General features: G+C 29.4%; 1 protein-coding gene across 4 annotated transcripts in view; it reads right to left on the bottom strand.

The window, feature by feature from the left end:
• Positions 1–9,231: 9,231 nt before the first annotated feature.
• The window catches only part of LOC132713154 (paired box protein Pax-6-like), a 47,288-nt gene continuing 38,219 nt past the window's right edge, over positions 9,232–18,300 (bottom strand). For 3 of the 4 annotated variants that reach the window (XM_060695635.1, XM_060695634.1, XM_060695633.1), the window contains exons 6-11: positions 15,597–15,746; positions 13,808–13,890; positions 13,191–13,363; positions 12,495–12,595; positions 11,872–12,003; positions 9,232–11,665 (exon numbers count right to left, since the gene is read on the bottom strand). In XM_060695635.1, the coding sequence (XP_060551618.1) occupies positions 11,550–11,665; positions 11,872–12,003; positions 12,495–12,595; positions 13,191–13,363; positions 13,808–13,890; positions 15,597–15,746 (755 nt within the window). In that variant the 3' untranslated portion in view covers positions 9,232–11,549. The remainder of the gene's footprint in view (positions 11,666–11,871; positions 12,004–12,494; positions 12,596–13,190; positions 13,364–13,807; positions 13,891–15,596; positions 15,747–18,300) is intronic. The other variant, XM_060695636.1, reaches the window with a different exon arrangement.

The following is an 18,300-nucleotide window of genomic DNA, read 5'->3' as shown; positions in this document are numbered from 1 at the left end:
TTTCTAGTCGATGTTAATCTGAATAAATAAAAACATTTCTTCTTATTATCAAATAATAATATAATGTGTCTCTCTTTAAGATCCATAATAATATTATTTATATCATCATTTAATTTGATATTATTACACATTAATTCATGTTGGGCAATAAATGCTACTTAAGGATATATAAATATTGCAAGAACTAGTTAACATGGCAGTAAAATACCATTTATAAGCTTTGCCCGTGTATGGAATGTCAATTTTCCTGCCATAATTTATACAGAAAGCAATGCCTTTAGCACCAGATGTTTCCAGTGTCGCCATGGGTGTTTCTATGAACCTGGTTAGAATCGATTAGGGATCAATCTAATCTACTTAAAATGACACACATGTTTCATTCAAAGCTAGGTATGTTTTCAAAGAAGAATGGAATCCTCGTGTAATTTTTGTTTTTGTTTCAGCAGTATTTGTTCGTATAGGAAGTCTTTTTTAAACAACAAGTTTGCTATGGTCCGAAACATGTGTGCTTCAGGATTAGAAAGTTGTGTAGAGTTTTAAGAAAGTCACAAAATTCACCAATTCAGTGAAAGAAATTGAACACATTTGTTGTTCTTCACACAGCTGTTGATAATTCATTGACTGGGCAAGCATTACTCATTGCTGCAGCTTAAATAAAATTCCAAAATATCAATTGTGTTTTTCCCCTTATATCTTAGTGCACTCCAGCACTGAAATAGATTTAAGTGTCTTAACTTTGGTGGTCCAGTTTGTTTATATTTTCGCCTAAAAATATTTAGGTTTTGGTATTAATGTTATCTCATGAAAATAGAATAGTCTTGCATAATTATCGTTCTTACGATACCTTTATTATTATTAATCAGGAAGATCGCATTGTATTCTTTAAAATCGTTCTTTTACCTTATTTTCATTTAATAATACAGACTGTTATCTCTTTTGTCTTTAAATTCAAATGGAATTTTATCTTTTGTTTTCTTTGGCGCACCCTTTTACTTGAGACGTTGTTTTATATCAGTTATAGCTAACCATTGCGAAAAGCAAATGATTTGATTATTGTATGATTTTAGAATAAATGAAAACTTATGAAATGTTTGCAAGAAATTTATAAAAGAATTACACTAACATAAAAATTATGATAAAATATAAGCTTCAATTGACTCACTTTATCATTTTGTAAATGTAAAGTGCACTTACTGTTACGCTCCTTCCCAATTTTTTCCTGCACCTTCATGGCAATGAAAAGACAAATATCTAACAAAACTGGCCGATACAGTATATAAACATTGCAAGGAGAACACCATGTCGGTTATTTGTTATGTTTATAATCAAACTGTGTGACATATGTGAACAGGAGTGTATATATGCAAATTAGGATCGGATCTAATGGAATTGAACTTGTTGACTCTACGTGTAATACAGACGAACAATGATCTTTTTCCTGCAAAGACTGTGCAGTTGTTTTTTGTTGAATTGGTGCCATTGAAATACCGTCAGTAGGAGTATTGACCTCATGGTAATTACATTAATGCCTGTGTGAAACCAACTACTGACTGATGTATTAAAATGCTTATATTTGCATTTATTTGATCAGTTTTTATGAGAGATTCAATTATCATCTAGTGAAATGAAAAGAAAAAAATATACATATTATATCACTGACAGCGAAACCAGAAAGACATAATAATCATGCCAGGAAATGAATTTGTAAATAAATCTTTATTTTGGCCTAACATCCTGAATTTAATTTAATAATTTGAATGACAAAAAGAACATTCTTTAGAACATAGGAATATAACTATATATTTACCATAGAGATTAATAAAATCCATTTTGATTATCATTCATGACACACATATAATATGCCGTATACAGACTACATGTTTTTACGCTTTCAAATTTCCTACAAATAATTTTTCAGCTTATAATAATAAAATGTCAAAGTTTTTTAAAAGTTTGTTAAAACATCTAAACATTTCTGAGGTCAAATTTCTGGCATCTATCATGTTATTTTAGACTGGTAACTTGAACATGTTATTATTCTAAGAAGGAAATAACATTTACCTAGGCCGTATATTAGAAAAAACCAAACCATTTGATAAAGAGAAAAGTCTGTTCTGTCATGTTGAACACAAAGAAAACCGTGCATCGCACGTGTTGTGAGGTGTCTTTTTGATGTAATATCGTTAGACAGATACGTACTATAATAATTAAGGTGTCATTTATTCATGTTATAAAGTGATATATGAAACATTAAAGTTTATTTATTAACTTCCATATCACTACATCAAATATAATGAAATCTATAAATGTGGCTTTTGATGTAGGACATGTACATAACACATAAATAATTCGTTAAGTTATACGCCGGCACCTGTTGACAAACTTTGAATTGAAATTGTTTGATTCAAAATAGCGCATCTTTAGAAAGATTTTAGCATGACAATAATTTGACAATGAAAAAGGATAACAATAAATTTGAATATTTATAAGTAAAATGATAATTTGGTAAACAAATATTTAGTGATATATTCGAATATAAATGAGAAAACAATCAAAAAGTCAAAACAATACAATATATATGCATATGCAAATGGGACAAAATATTATAATTGAATGCAAATATTAAAGTGTTTTATTCAAATGTAAATATGACAATTATTTGCTTTCAAGAATGATTGTTGCCTTGAATTCTTCTGTTATAATTGCAAGAAACAATAAGCTTAGATAATTGAATAGTATTTTTATTTCTATTCTATCACTGACATATCGGGTTTAAATTTCTAAACTGATTTATTCTTTTATTGTGTATTACATATAAAAATCGCTGATGAATTTTCATTAACATTAATAAAATGTGTTTTATATGAAAATATTAATGGTAAACTTTAAAAGTTTATTCCGATATATTATAAATTTTGATAATTCTTGAAATAAAACAATTTGAATCTTTTCTTTTCCGAACTTTTCAGAAAATCTTCATTTTTCAAATACGTAAAATAAGATTTAATTTTTAATTCTGAAAACTAATAAATGTAAAACAAAGAAGCTCAAATATAAAGAAAGAATAAAAAAATCGCTAGGCCGAAACAAATAACCACATGTTCTTACAAACTTATGCCCAAGATGTTATTCACATTTTTGTTAATTTCAAGTTTTCAAAATTTTATAAATACAAATAAGTAAGACAATACAAGATTATGATGGATTATAAATTATTCAGACAAATTACCAATTTTTCCTTGTAATAGCAGTTCCACAAATATACTTTAGCTCAACAATGTCCTGACAGTTTAAAACAGACTGCAATACATGTGTTTTTGCATAGAATTTAACCCATTTCCATGTCTAAATTTTCACCATTCAATTTGAAATACTTAAAATATCAAGTCTATATATAATAATATTATCAAATCAATTAACTTTTCCTTTACATTTGTATCATTTTACAAACTAAAATTCATAAATATAACAAACGGTTTTTAAATCCTTTTAATTAAAACTAAACGAACAGGCAAATAATTCCAATTGTTTAAAGTTATTGTTTCAACACTTATAACACAAAGAGTATCATAAATTTTATAAATTTGACATACCTATACATTTTCTTTTAAGTTCGAACCAATTTGTAGAAAGTATATAAAAATATACAAGTTACATATAGCGTGTTTGCGCAAAGTTTTATTTCGTTCAAATCCGATGGAATGGTAACCAAATAGCAATAATTACAGGGCAACTTTTTTATGAGTTAAAGTTAAAGGTAAGATATATAACTTTATACTGACTGACACTGGTCAGCTATTCTAAAATCATTCATCACCGTTGACAACACTTTGCATAACTATCAGGTAAAGGTGAAGGTTCGTGGACCGAGAAGTGACACACAACGAGCAAGTTACTGTGAAGCTTGTAGTTTCAAATCCATCATGTCAATATAGCAGACGAACGTAACTTTATTTGATGAATTGTCTTATTTAAAATCATTAATCTATATACCAACGACAATGTTACAGTGTTTTTGTTAAATATATCTCAAAGGTGTAAAAAGAAAGCTCATGAAAGTAATGTTTTTCATAAACAATGCAAATGACTTGTTTTCATTAAACAGAACCTGTATTTTGCGGGCCTATTTTTGTATCGTAATAAAGTACGAGTCATCAAAGAAATGATATATATAAAAGTATTTTTTACTTCATATTATTAAAATGACTTATTTACGTATGATTATTTGTGCTATAAGTATTATGATATAAGAGAAATTGTTGCCATAAATTTTACACATTTTAAGTTAAACAGTTTTAAACGTATATCATATTTTAGCTGTAAAGTTACTAATGGGAAGAATGCTGTCTTTAATTATAAATGAATACTTGATGTCTGAAGTTACTAGATACAAAACATCAGCGTTTAAAGATGTGTAAACGTAAGTACTGCTGGAGTGAATTGTAAACATTTTCTTAACAGATATAAGGTAAACGTTCAACAATCTAGACCACACGAAAGCCATTTTAAAATGTTGAAAAATATCCTGCTTTAAACATAAAGATGTTCCGTTTGATACTTGATGTGCTCTTTATAAACAAATAAACTCGCCATCTTTTCAGTAATTATTTCAGATATACACAAATTAGAGCATTTCCTCGAGCTTAAAAAGATTAAACGAATGTATAAAGTTATCGTTATCATCACAAAGCCTCGGAGATACACCGACTTTTGTTTATTTTGACTTTTCTCTATCCATGGAATTGAAAATTGTAAACAAAACCTTACATACAAACTTTTTATTATGTCTTTATGTTTGTTCAGCATTAAGGAGAGATTATAAAATAATTAAAATATCCCAAGAATCTCATTTTTTGCACCAACAGAAATGTCATTGAGTTCCTGATTGCATTTAAATTTAGTTATTATAAGTTATAAAATAGATTTTTTTCTAGTATAATATACATGTAGAAGTAAGATCTACAAAACTATATTTTGATAATTTTGATGCTATTAATTCTATTAAAACTGTAAAATTATATTTGTATCAAGCAAGGTACTCATTAAAATTCATTTATTCAACGAATGAAAAATCTAAAAAATACAGTTTTCTTCATGATATAATATCTCACAAGGAGTTATTTTGCAAATAAATATGACGAATAATATTTTTTCATTGAAGTGAATAAATTACATTATTCAATCTTTTCATTTCTAACTTGGATTATTATAGGGAAAGATTGGTTTTTTTAAATAAATCTTTAGACAGATTGTGAACTAGAACAGTAGGAGATTCACAGTCATTTATAAATGTTTTATCACCTTCACATAAAGCACAAATCTTCAATGATTGAATTTTCCCCAACTCCCTGATGCTTGTAACATATAGAAATGCAAATATTAATGGTAATATTTAATATTTTAAACAAGTCATGTGCGATGAATGAATAGAATTGCCGTTTCCAACTGTGACTTAGATAGACCGCCAGCAAACGGATAGGTTATTAGCCAAGGATGTCCTTTAAGTCATAAACCTTTAGTGTAAATTATAAATTCCCATTACGTGAGAATACAGTAAATTATAATCATGTAAGCTGGTATATTTTTATCCGACTGTCACAGTAACCATTATTATAACCGTGAACCTTCTAAATTTTTGTTAAGTGTTTGCCCCGCCGCTCTGAATTTGGAAAAGTTCATTGTTTTGGGTATTTCAATTTCAAAATACAGAAATGGAGCTACGAACGGTATATTATCTTTGATTGAATGGATGTGCAGGTTGGCACGAGGATATACTTATGACAGAGCAGCAGCTAGAATGTTGATTTCTTAATTAATGAAAAGACAAAAGATGTATCTGAAATAACTCATAATTTTATTGCATGGAGGTATAACCATTGCCCGAATACACCTGAAAAATGTACATCAAATCGTCCATATTGGAGTATATGTTCAATTCCAAATAACAAACAGTGTATACACTTAACATATTAAACAACCCTATCGCCTTTTTTGTTTTCTTGTTAGTTTTATTTTTTAAATACGTGGCAAATGTGTGTGTTTTTGAAAGTAAAATATGTTTGGTAACAAAAGTACAATATGTTTTAGCAACAACATACTACCTACAAAATGTTACCCCTTATCATCGATAAAAACAATCAGTTATGAAAATGCTACCTCACAAAGATAAGAATTTACTCCTTTAAGACAGCTTGATCAAGCGAATGAGTTCGCTGTCGAACAAACGGCTGTTGGACTTGCTTTTCTGTTCGGCTTCTCACTTTGGTTAACTTAGCGAGAAATGAACCATTTACTAATCCTCTATACTTCCAATGGAGAACCCAGCACGTTCTGTTTAATGAAAGCAACCACAAAACACAGCCTGTTTCATTTCATACATTTCTCTTTAAAAAGAAGTTTTAAGAAGTCGATATAATAATATAGCTAAAGCAAATATAAAGATAAATTCACTATTTTTTTCACTGATACTATGGTCTGAAGCTTATATTATTTAATATAAATATATATAAGCTTATTTAATAGTGTGATGATTTGGCTATGAAATAATTGACAGTTTAAGGCACACAGTATTGAACAAAGTGCAACCTATGACATAATTTCTCACATATAATTTTGAATGCCCTATATGTCCATTTAGGAGATGAATTCTGTAACATTTGTTTTTACCGTTCCCATTCTTCCACAACTTGCTATTCGAATTCTAACGTTGATTAATAAGTATACATTTATTTAAAAATATTTTGGAATTGATATGTTAAAGAAATGTTGAGAAAGTTTAAACATAGTAAAACCGGTTTTAATTTTTTTTAATTTACAGGATTCGTTTCTACAAAGTATGCTTAAACTCCATTTTGTAGTTATTGTTTAAGGCATTTAAATCAAGATTATGAATAGTAGCTAAATGTAAATGCACTAAGTTATAGCACTCATGTCATAAAAGTTTGAAATAAAAATCATTATTTACTAACTATGTTTAATTGTTGTTGTTTACGTATATATGTCCTGACTTGTCCACACTACTGAATTATCGTGACAAGTCGCTCTTTTCTTCACCAAGGTAAAGGTATGTTATACAGTAGGTTTTATGAATGAAACTACCAGCGAAATATCAAACCGTCCTTGGACATGCCTCACTTCCTATGAATGAAAGGTTTGTTACAACTCCCAAATAGCTGGGTGCATTGCAACATGATTATTCTCTACCCGCAAATTTCGTACAGTTCAAAACCATCTAATGGGTGGTTGACCTACGTAGGTGTTTGTTTTTCCGACAAGATGAGATGAGGGTATTGTATACTTATAAGATTATGAGAGCACTTTTAAAATTTCTTAAATGTATTTATAGATGGCAATACTGTAAACAAAGTAACAATCCGTTTTTAAAAAACTTAAATGTTTTGCTGGTTATTCAAGTGTAGAGTATAGGAAATACTTTTCAACTGTTAAAATATACTAGTATAGGTATATTAATTAACATAAAGAGGGTGCAATAATCAGTTATAAACGAACGTATTGGTAAATCAATTTAAATGCATGTACCAGTGCCTGTAGTCGAACTCGAAAAGTTAAAAAAACACAAGCTGACTTTGCGATTTAAAAGGTTTATATCGAAATGCCGACATGTTCAAGTTCAAAAGTACCAATATAGCCAATATTTAAAAGTTACTATTTGAAATAAATTATTGTTTTAAAAGCAACTTTTCCTGTCATTCTACGTACATGTATAAAATTATACCTAATATAAGATATTGGAAAGGAGCTTAGGGCTGCAACCAGGAAATGTTATTTTGTGACTGCACCTTTATTTGGTATAAAGAGGATCACATTGTCTCATTCTTGATACAAAAACCCTGTAATGCGTTAAACAATATATAGACACGTACAAATGACTCGATAAACGGACAGCATTTAATTAAAATCATTGCTAGAGCTGTTCGGAAACGTTTTATTCATGAACAGCAGACCTGTAGATAAAGATAAATACATTTATAATAGTTTAATAAAGAAATTTTGAAGCACAATATATCATTTAAAATGATATCTTACAGATATGTTTATTCTTCTTTATTTGGCAGCATTTTTATATAATTATGATTATGTTATGATATGATTATGTTATGCTCTTCGTCATCTTATCTCAGGTACAAACATTTTCTTGTGCCTTACTGTGGAAGTTGTGATAAAGTTCAGTTTTGTCTTATATTATTTCAAGTACATCTGAATCTATTTATAACGAAAGACTTAAAGATGATACTGAATGTGCCACTTACAGAAGCGAGAGCAACAAGTTAAGATAGCAACAACAATTTCCTGAATCATATCAGTAGTATATAACTGGTATGAGAGTTTATCGCTTGGCTTGACTGTATTATGTTTCATTTTATTTGTTGTTCTTTTTTTTTGTAAAATCCATTTTCAATTAAATAAATGAAGCTATAAACGTGGTTTATGCAACTCACTTTAATAAAACGTATTTTCTGCTGAATTCATGACAACACAAAAACACGCACGTTCATGTGAACAGAGAGACGGTCAAACAATGCAGATGTTTCACAAAAGTTGAGATTTGCTTATGACCTGCAGAAGATTCCTGGTAAAAATTTGATAATATGTTGCAGACTTACGATTAAATTTAAACAGTTTAGTCTCATCATCTTTACTATTGTATAATCATATCTTTAAGGTACGTTCCTTTTCAGTAACATGGCACAAAAATGATAGTGATCGAACCGCAGTCTCAATATGCAAATGTTCACCTTTGTTGATTTTTACCAGTTTAGTACATGTATGTCACCATAAAGGACTGCTGTAAAGTTGTAACAGTCATTATAACATTATCATATAATAACAATTTCGTAAATAATGAATTCCTGCAGCAAGAGGTAATTGAAGCTATGAAAAATAGTGATGCTTACATCATTGATTTATGGACTGAAAAAGCAACGATTAACCTTTAACCCACATATTTTCAGTAATGGATGTGTCCATCAATAAATTTGGAACAGTTCATGACAAGTTCTACGGATTTCAACATCAAAATACCAAAATCAAACTACCATCAATATAAAGATTGTTTGGACGGTCAGGCTCTCTCTCTCTCTATACCGGTGTTGACGGGTGATCAATTCCGGTTCCAGCAGGTTTCTCGCCCTATAACACCAGCAGCCAAAATGTTCGTCGGTCGAGGTATTGGTAATGCAAGGAACAATAGCAAAGCAAAAAAGTCAAAGGTAAATTTTAGAAATTTATTCTCCAGTGTTTACATATTTAAAGAGAAACTGCTAAAAGACTGTTAGACAGTCTCGATAAAATAAGGCTGAATAAAATAATAATTAGTCTCTCGGAAGTCCGTTTCTAGATTTAATTCGCAAACAATCCATTGATAATATATTACTAAAATAACTAATTTCTTGAGAGAAAAAAACATTGAAAAAGAACCGTTCAAATATTGTGAATAATTACGCAATGAGACTTGTTTTTGTGTGTGTTTTTTGTAACATAATTTAAACTTTTGCCTTTTTGTCTATTTTCTTAACGACAATACAAATATCATTGCAACAGATTCCAGCATTTTATGTACAACCCTAAACCATATTCCGAGACAGAAATTATTATTTTTTTCAACCTTTAGACATGACATACTAACATACAATATACATACACAGTTTAACAATCACTTAATAACAATGCAAAATATGATAATAATATAATATAATATATATAATATACTTGAAAGAGAAGATATATGCTTAATGTAGAAATGTGAGTTTGTGAAAAAAAGAAGAAGCAAATTAATTTTAAATATACGAAAATTAATTTACACAATAATGGAACACGATACTGAAAACATAAGGAACAATCTTCAGTTTAACCCAATCAATTTATGTCGCACCTTTTTTAATGGCTAAATTGCTGAATAAAAAGTGCAAGATTAAATATACTCCCGGCGATAGCTGGACCTAACTAATAGTACTACATTAAAAATGCACATTCTATGCATAACCTTAATGTAAAGTGCAAGCAATTGTATTAAGTTTCAATTAGTGAATATGTAAAAACAAAATGTTCATTTTCTTCTGTTGAAATGTCAATTCAATATAAGATTTTCTAAAGACAAAAAAGGTAGATCAAAATAAGTCTGTATAAGAAAGTACAAATTTGCATTTATTCTACTATATATTTGCGTAAAATTTTTTCTATTAAAACCAAAATCTCTAGGAAAGTAGGTACTAACATAAAATTGGAATGTTTTCTGTCTCATTAAAGTTATCTAAATTTGTTTTAAGGTTGTAATTATTTTTTTATAGTTTCAAATTAAACTATGCCAAATAACACTTATAAAGTGTTGCCTTATTTTCCTTATGAAAAACTTCTTAATTAAAACAATAGAGTGACGAAAAGAAAGTGTTTAAAACAGTGGAATCTACCCTGTCACATTTGATTGCAGACTAGATAATTTGGATAAAAATGAATCAAACAAGAAATTCAAAATGAAATAATGGATACCGTTTTGAAAGAAAAATATGAACAATAATTATACATAAATATGTACCAAATAATGGATTGCTAGGTGAATAGAACAAACAGATGAATTACCTGAGAAGTAAGAAAACTAAATATTGACATGTCCATAAAAAGAACTGTCTTGAAACTATTTAACCGGTAAAAACTATTTCCATATTTATCTTTTTGTTTCTAATTTATTTTATTTTTTATAACAAAAAGTGTAATTTACAGAACCCTGCACATTGCGCCGACATTAACGACATTAAATATTCATGAAATGGTAATCAATTTACCTATTAGTGTCTGCCTAATATGTAAGTTTATGTTACTATTTGTAATATTGGTTTAAATTAACAAGTATATGAATTTACTTACAGATAAAAATAATAATAAGATACGATGAAAAATACTGGCTAATTTCTCCATACTGCTGCAAGTAGATCTATACTTTTTAAGAATTTATTTTCATTTCCTTATCAACATTAATGTTACATTATAAATGTTGGATTTCGCTGATCACGACTAACAATTTACGTTTCACTAATACCTGTACATAACCAATTTGGAAAATCTTTCCATAAAATACTAACAAATATAAGTAAGCAATAAATGCTCGCATTTTGTGAGACAAGGCCTGGTCTTTTAGACTATTCTGCACTTATTTCAAAACCTAATTCTCATCAAATAACAGAAATGTTATTCTAACTTTTTAATGATCTGTCTTGAATCATCTTACCACGGTGATTGTAAATGTTTCCTATGTATTTACCAATTTCCCTGTATCACATTTCTGTATCTAACTCATTCCGTTGCCAAGAAATACACTTCTATCAATGAATAAATTCTCTTTGTTCCAGTGTCATTTTTGTCCCACAAAATGCCTTTGCATTCACCAGACTGTCTTTCATATAGCACTATAGTAATCACTTTGACTCTCGGAATGTTTTCGTCATCCCTTGCTCATTTTTTTTCTCGTTTTAAGGTGATTTTATTCTATTTAAATATTTTCCTTTGTTCTTCATCGCCAATATTTAAAGTTACTATCATTGGATACGAGGCCAATATTGTGACGTCATTGAGGTCATGTGATGAACGCCCATATCTTGGTGACCTCCACCAGGTATTTGAACCGGAACTGACACACCCGGTGAGATCAATCCTATAAAGAAAAAATTACCATATGACTCTTCTATATGACTCTTCTACATCGCATAATTCAATCAACAACTTTAAGTGAACTCAAACAATATTTCAAACTGACAAAAAAGGAGGAAAAGCAGCCGATAAAAGATATATTTTTGTAAGATATAAGAAATAACAATACAGTCGATTTCCTTTACTAAATTAAAGTTAAATTATATTTACCAGTCGGAGACGCACCGTTATGCGTATTGTGAGTCACGTGACTTGGGATACTACTGGCCGCTGCAACAGCACTGCACGAGGATCTCGAGTAGGCACTGAGGGAAAGTGGGTCATAACTCCGTCCTGAGTAATCTGAAATTAAAATCAATTAAAATCATAATAGTATAACCAAAAATGCACTCCCTATCATTTATTTAAATGCAAGTATTTAAATGAACCCATGTTATTGTTTTGCAATCATATCTTCAATTACCTTGCATATTAATATATTCACCTTGTTGTTTTTTTTCCTTTGAATTCTTAGTTTATAGTCAGTAAATAGCAACAAACAAGACAATACGCTAACGAAAATGTATTATTTTATGTCTGAACCACAAAATAGCAACAAAGATGTGTAAAAACCCCTTCAATAAGCAATGTACAGGTCGAAATCCAAATCCAAACGGACATGTTTATGTGTAAACCCTCTCTTTAAATAGCATCATTCGAATCGAAACACAAAGTCGAACAAGTATACTTTCATTGAGCAACAAGCGGGTATATCGAGCTGAACAGGTATATCATCAATAAAAAAGCTATGTAAGATTAGAACTTTTTAAATGAAAAGGGAAATATAATGCTACCTGGAATCATACATGAATATGGTGAACTTGAAGATTGAAGACAAGACGGATTCGATGGCATATTGTTGTTCAGGGAATAATTCTGCACACTTGGCATTGCACTGTAATTTAAACAAAATATTATTATTTATAATTCTGTCAAAATTCAATTTCATTACATTGTTTTTGATTATATGCAATTATTGTTAACACTTATTTCATATCAAATAGTATAAATTAAAGTTGAATAATCATTAGAAATAAAAAATAAAAATATTCTCTAGAATAAAGTCATAATTCATGGAAAGCAAAGCTTATGTGCCTATGCAATTTTCGGAATGAGACGGTGGAGTGGAGTGCAATAGGGACAGCCAAACCTAAAATAAATTGATGGAAAAATCATCACAATGCGGTTTGACTCTTTTAAAAACAATGCTTATTACTTTTTAATCTCCCTAGCACCGCTTAAAAATCACATCTGAATGATTGCAAACGAAATATGCGTTTTTATATAATAGTATATAAAGTAAAAATAATCCGGAGAAAGCATTAATCACAACAAAATTACATGAAAATTGCAGACTCGTTTTGATTGAGTCTGTACATGAGGGATAATAAAAAAGTGCAACATCCCTCACGCCCCCTAGCACCGGCTTGAGCGGTACTCAAAACACCATATCTCTTAAAATCGTAAACGGTAAACAACATTTTTCTTACCTATATTGGTCTGGTGAACCCATTTGAGATATTGTCTGTAGAGATGGATACATGCTATTTGGGAATCCAGTATTTAGTGGATGGATACGAGATGAACCGTTCCCAGGATCTCTTCGTTGATTCCGAAGTTTTTCTTCCCGCCGCCATTTTGCGCGTCGATTTGAAAACCATACCTATATAACAGGAGTTTAAACATATTTTATTGCATCAAATATAGTTATGTCAAATATTATACAAATGATAAGTATTTAACAAAAAGCAAATGGGTTTTGCAACAAGTTCAACAGTAAATGCATTAAAGTTACATTGTCTTAAAACAAGAAAAAAGCAAACAACTTAACATTATCATTAAAATATGAGATAATATGTACTTAATTCGCGTATTAATATACATTTATACTCTGATCAAACGGAAAATACGAAGTTAAAAAAAGAATATGGTTAAAACTATAGAAACAATAAATAATCAACAATTTGATGGAAACAATCCAAATTTGCCACAAAATAATTAAAAACAACTCATTCTTTTTTTCAGGTACTTTGCTTTAAAAAGGCCATGGCTTTAAATATCTTTTATATGCAAATTTTGTAAATTTACCCAAATCATTCCTACTTACTTGTATTCTAGCTTCGGGAAGGTCTATTTTCTGTGCTAACCGTTCTCTTGCAAATACATCAGGATAATGCGTTCTCTCAAATTCTGTAATTAAAAACAATAAATAATATAAATAATAAACCACAATTAAAGACATCTTGATTTATATAAGTTAAGTTCATACAGAATTTATTTAAGTCCAGTTGATTATGAAGCTATAAAACTTAATATAGACATAATCGCGAAACTATTTTCGTAACTAACGAATAATGTTTCTTGCTCAAGGAAAAAACAGCATGCACATGGTGGGTATTGAACCCACCTAGCAGCAATATGTTAGTTACCTTACCTATATAAATCTGAATTTGTAATACAATTTGTTCGTGATGTAAATGTAAATAGATAAATCATAACTAAGTATATATAGACCTGCAATGAAACAGCTCTTTTCATAACTTAAAGAAAATATAAATTATATATATTCTAAATTCATTTTTTATGCATAAGTTTTTGTGATATTTATGTTACTAATTATTTTATTGTTTTGATACTATCTGAATGTGCAAAAAGTATGATAATATAAATGTGAAATTTAGACAAAATAAGTAATTGGGTATTTGGAGTTTCAATGGAAATGAATGATTAAAAATTGAGGTAAATGAGAACAATATGTATTTTAATAATAATAATAATAATAATAATAATAATTATTATAATAATAATGATAATAAAAAGAGAGGAAAGAGAAAAATCTCATGACATAAATAAACATTTATTTTTTCTATTTTTTTTTCTCGGTAATTCAAATTATACTTTAAGAATAACAAAAAAAAAAAAGAACTAACAGAAAAATAACAAAATGAAAAAAAAATTTTTTTATTATCACTTCATTTTAAACTTTGGACACGCCTTCAATGCGCAAACATAAATCAGAAATACTTCAATTCTCTAAAAGAAAAACAGACTTAAGAAATATTAGAAGTTTATAAGCTCTTTGTCTAACAGTGCAACTGACGTTGTTATAATCAGATTGGACCATTGTTAGGTTAGGGTCACCTTTCATGTTTTCCAATTCCGTAAACTTCTCTGACCCGTAACGCACCAATATACGTCGTATTGCTCAAATACTGATTGGCGACAATGCCCAAATGGTAAACTGAGTCGTTCACCTGTGTCTATTCTACTAACAGCGTCTTTAGGCGGATTCACCGATATGTCTTTGGGAACTTTGACAACATTAATTACTGTTTGATTTATGACTTAAGCTAGTTGCACCGTTTGTAAAGAACTAAAGGGCATTGAGTTTCGGATGGTTTAACCATATCAATTGATTTTTTTTCTTATCACGATTAAACTTGTTTGTTTTTTTTAAACTATCAGGGGAAAATATGTTTAGATTTTTGTCTTTTAAAGTTAATCGAATGATAAGATCTGTTGAGTAATAAATTTTTTACTTAATTGATGTAATAATACAAAAGTTTTACAGGCGTTAAATGTGAATATTTTGTGAGAAAAAAAATATGTGTAGGAATTACGGATTCTGAATGTACATGCATATCATTTTAGATGCAGTACGGCATGATTAGCAGACATCATATATTTATTCACATGAAACCAAAATAAATAACAATTTATAAGCAAATACATATATTTTTTTAAACAAAATTTCCATTTTTATTTTTTGTGAATAATATATCAAAGTTTGAAATATCAAACATATATTTTCGTCAATAAAGACAGAAATAAAAGAAATAATTTAGATGAAAGGAATTTTAGAAATAAAATGAATGAAAATGGTATAAATATTTTACCTTTTTCTAAAGCTTCTATTTGCGATGCTGTAAATGAAGTTCTATTCCTCTGTAATTTTCTCTTAAGGCGCATGCGCATTTGTTCATCATTTTCTGACCCTTTGGCACCATCGCTATGGTTACTGTCTGAACTGGAGTTTCCGTCATTATCTGAATTAAAACAGATATTTTCATTTTTTATTCAATGTCTATACTGCAGATGGCATTGAGTGATAAGGTACTTCTTTCGATTTTTTTGTCTATTGTAAGATGTACCTTCACTGACTATTTTTTCACATCAGTATGATTAAAAGCCATTTACGCCTCTAAAATTGACATTTTTTATATTTGTTTTTCATTAGACAAATTTCGGAAATATTATATTCATTAAAATATATTTAACAATAACTGTAACAAATCAAAACGAACATTTGTTAACTTACCGATTTAAAAGAGAAATAAAAATGCCTGAAAAATGCAACCGAAAATTGGTTTTAGAAGAAAAAACATACGGACAGAAATGTTAAAACTTTGTGAATGTTTACATATTGAAATGAACTACATCCGTCCATTATCAGCCTTTTATGTTTTATAATTTAAACCAAAAATTTCGAACACTTTTGTCTCAAACACATGCACTGAAAAGGAATTGCAAAATATTTCAAGGAAGTTGATTTTATTTCGTTTTGTTATTAATTCGTTGAGTAATAAATACTTGAAATTTTAACCAGAAAGGTTCACATTAGTAACTGAATACTAATCATATCATCAACTGTCTGTTTATTTTGTAATTTGAAAATAAAATCAGCTTCCTGTGTTAGGTTGAAACCTTTGCTTCAAAAGCTCTCGGAGTATGTTGAGGGCAAATTTTATTGCTTCTACCTGAATTACTGAGCAATATTTCAGCGATCATTTATATGACGATATTGTAAGATAATATGGTATTGCCCTATAATCTGGAACAAATTAAAGGTTATAGTTTCTCCGGCGTTGTGTTTACTTTTTTAATATGATCGTCATCAAAACGCGCGTGCATTTTGTTGTCAATGATTATACATTAGACGCGTGCATCATGCTGTCGATGCTCTAAGATTTAATTGATGGGGAGTTCTAAAATTACATTGTACAATTAAAATTTTCAGTTTAATTCCAGTTAACATTCCACGCGGACGTTTGATTGACTTTGAAGTGTTTAAGCATAGGCTTTCGATGTTGTAAAGTGTATGAAGAAATACTTAATTTGCTTTTAATATAAAAGTTTAGGTAATATTTTGATAAAGTTTTCTTGTTGTTACTTGTTTACGCTGATTTCAACAATAAACTTTTGCTTTATATTTGAAACAAAGGCACAAAGCCAGTTTGTCTATAATTTAAAACATATTTGAATCACTTAATTGCCGACAAATATTTATATCAATTTCAAGCAAGAAGTATTTTTTATTCAGTGAAATTCCACTACACTCTGTCTGCTATTTTGTTTTTGTTCCCATATGAACCATGGAGTTCATAACGTTTAAAGCAATTTTATTTTTTTGTCCACGTTTCACTTGCCTTTGTAATTTCAAATAATAATTTTGTAATGTCCCATATAAATTAATGTAATAATGGGTGTTATGTTAGGGAAACTCGAGTTAATGACGACCTGTATTGTTTGTGCGTTGGCCACGGAGAATATGTCCAACCATTAAATATTCCCGCTACAGTGACCAGCAAAGGTCAGTTAGGGACACCTAACCTTTTGTAAGCAATACATAATATCAACACTTAAGTATAATGGTATTAACGCACGTAGTTTGTATGAAATTGCTAAAAGGTCCACGTGATGACCCATATTCACCCTTTTGAATTACTAGATTTATGAGTTAGTGCCTGAAATGGACACTCGAATTTTATTACCCTTAGGACATCTTACAGCTGAGCTTTCACATAGTTTTATTTTTAACTTTGTATAACCCTTTTGGACAAGCGGCTTTGAAACACATGTTCATTTTGTATTTTTATTGCTTTTCACTGAAATATGATTTGCCAATAAACATGGTTTTCCCTTTTATATTTTAACCTTTTTCAGAATATTTTTGAAGTCACGTAACGATAGTGAACAGTTTTTTAGATAGTTTATCCATGTTTACGTACTTTACACCTAATTCATATTCACCTTATTTAAATATTATTTACCTTATAAATTACATCCTCTTCACACATTATTTATAATGTTACAGAACAATACATCAATCTCATTTTATTTCCCGACTGGATAAAAACCAGATTTGGAGATTCGAAAAAAATCTTAATCTGGGAGAGCTTCATGTAAATAGTGTTCTCCTTAACAAAAAAGGCCAAAACACGGCGCTGCTAGATGACGTGCTTTTCGAAAAAAAAGATTAGTGAACCTCCTGAAAAGACGAACAGACATTCTGGCGACACTGTTACAATTACGTGAAACGTTTTCATTCCGAAAATGTATTCATCTTTTTCATCATTTAAGTTCTGAAGTGCAGCCGCTTTTCCGTAATCTGTTTAATTTTCAATGCGACAAACTTTAATTGAGTCTACAATGGGCAGTGATAGCGACATATCACTTGTTATTACACTATTTGGAGAGCTCGGGATGCGTTTGTTACATTGAGTGAAGACTTAAACGCTTGCCTTGACGCTGCCGTTAGTGAAGATATTGCATTCTTGAGTGCTAATAATAAGGATTTATTTACAATTGATTCGGATAAAG

This window comes from Ruditapes philippinarum, unplaced genomic scaffold, assembly GCF_026571515.1.
Source record: "Ruditapes philippinarum isolate M1 unplaced genomic scaffold, ASM2657151v2 ctg312_1_1_1_1, whole genome shotgun sequence".
Classification (NCBI taxonomy): Eukaryota; Metazoa; Mollusca; class Bivalvia; order Venerida; family Veneridae; genus Ruditapes; species Ruditapes philippinarum.
The sequence above is the reverse complement of the archived record's forward strand: the minus strand, read 5'-3'. Positions and strand labels throughout refer to the sequence as shown.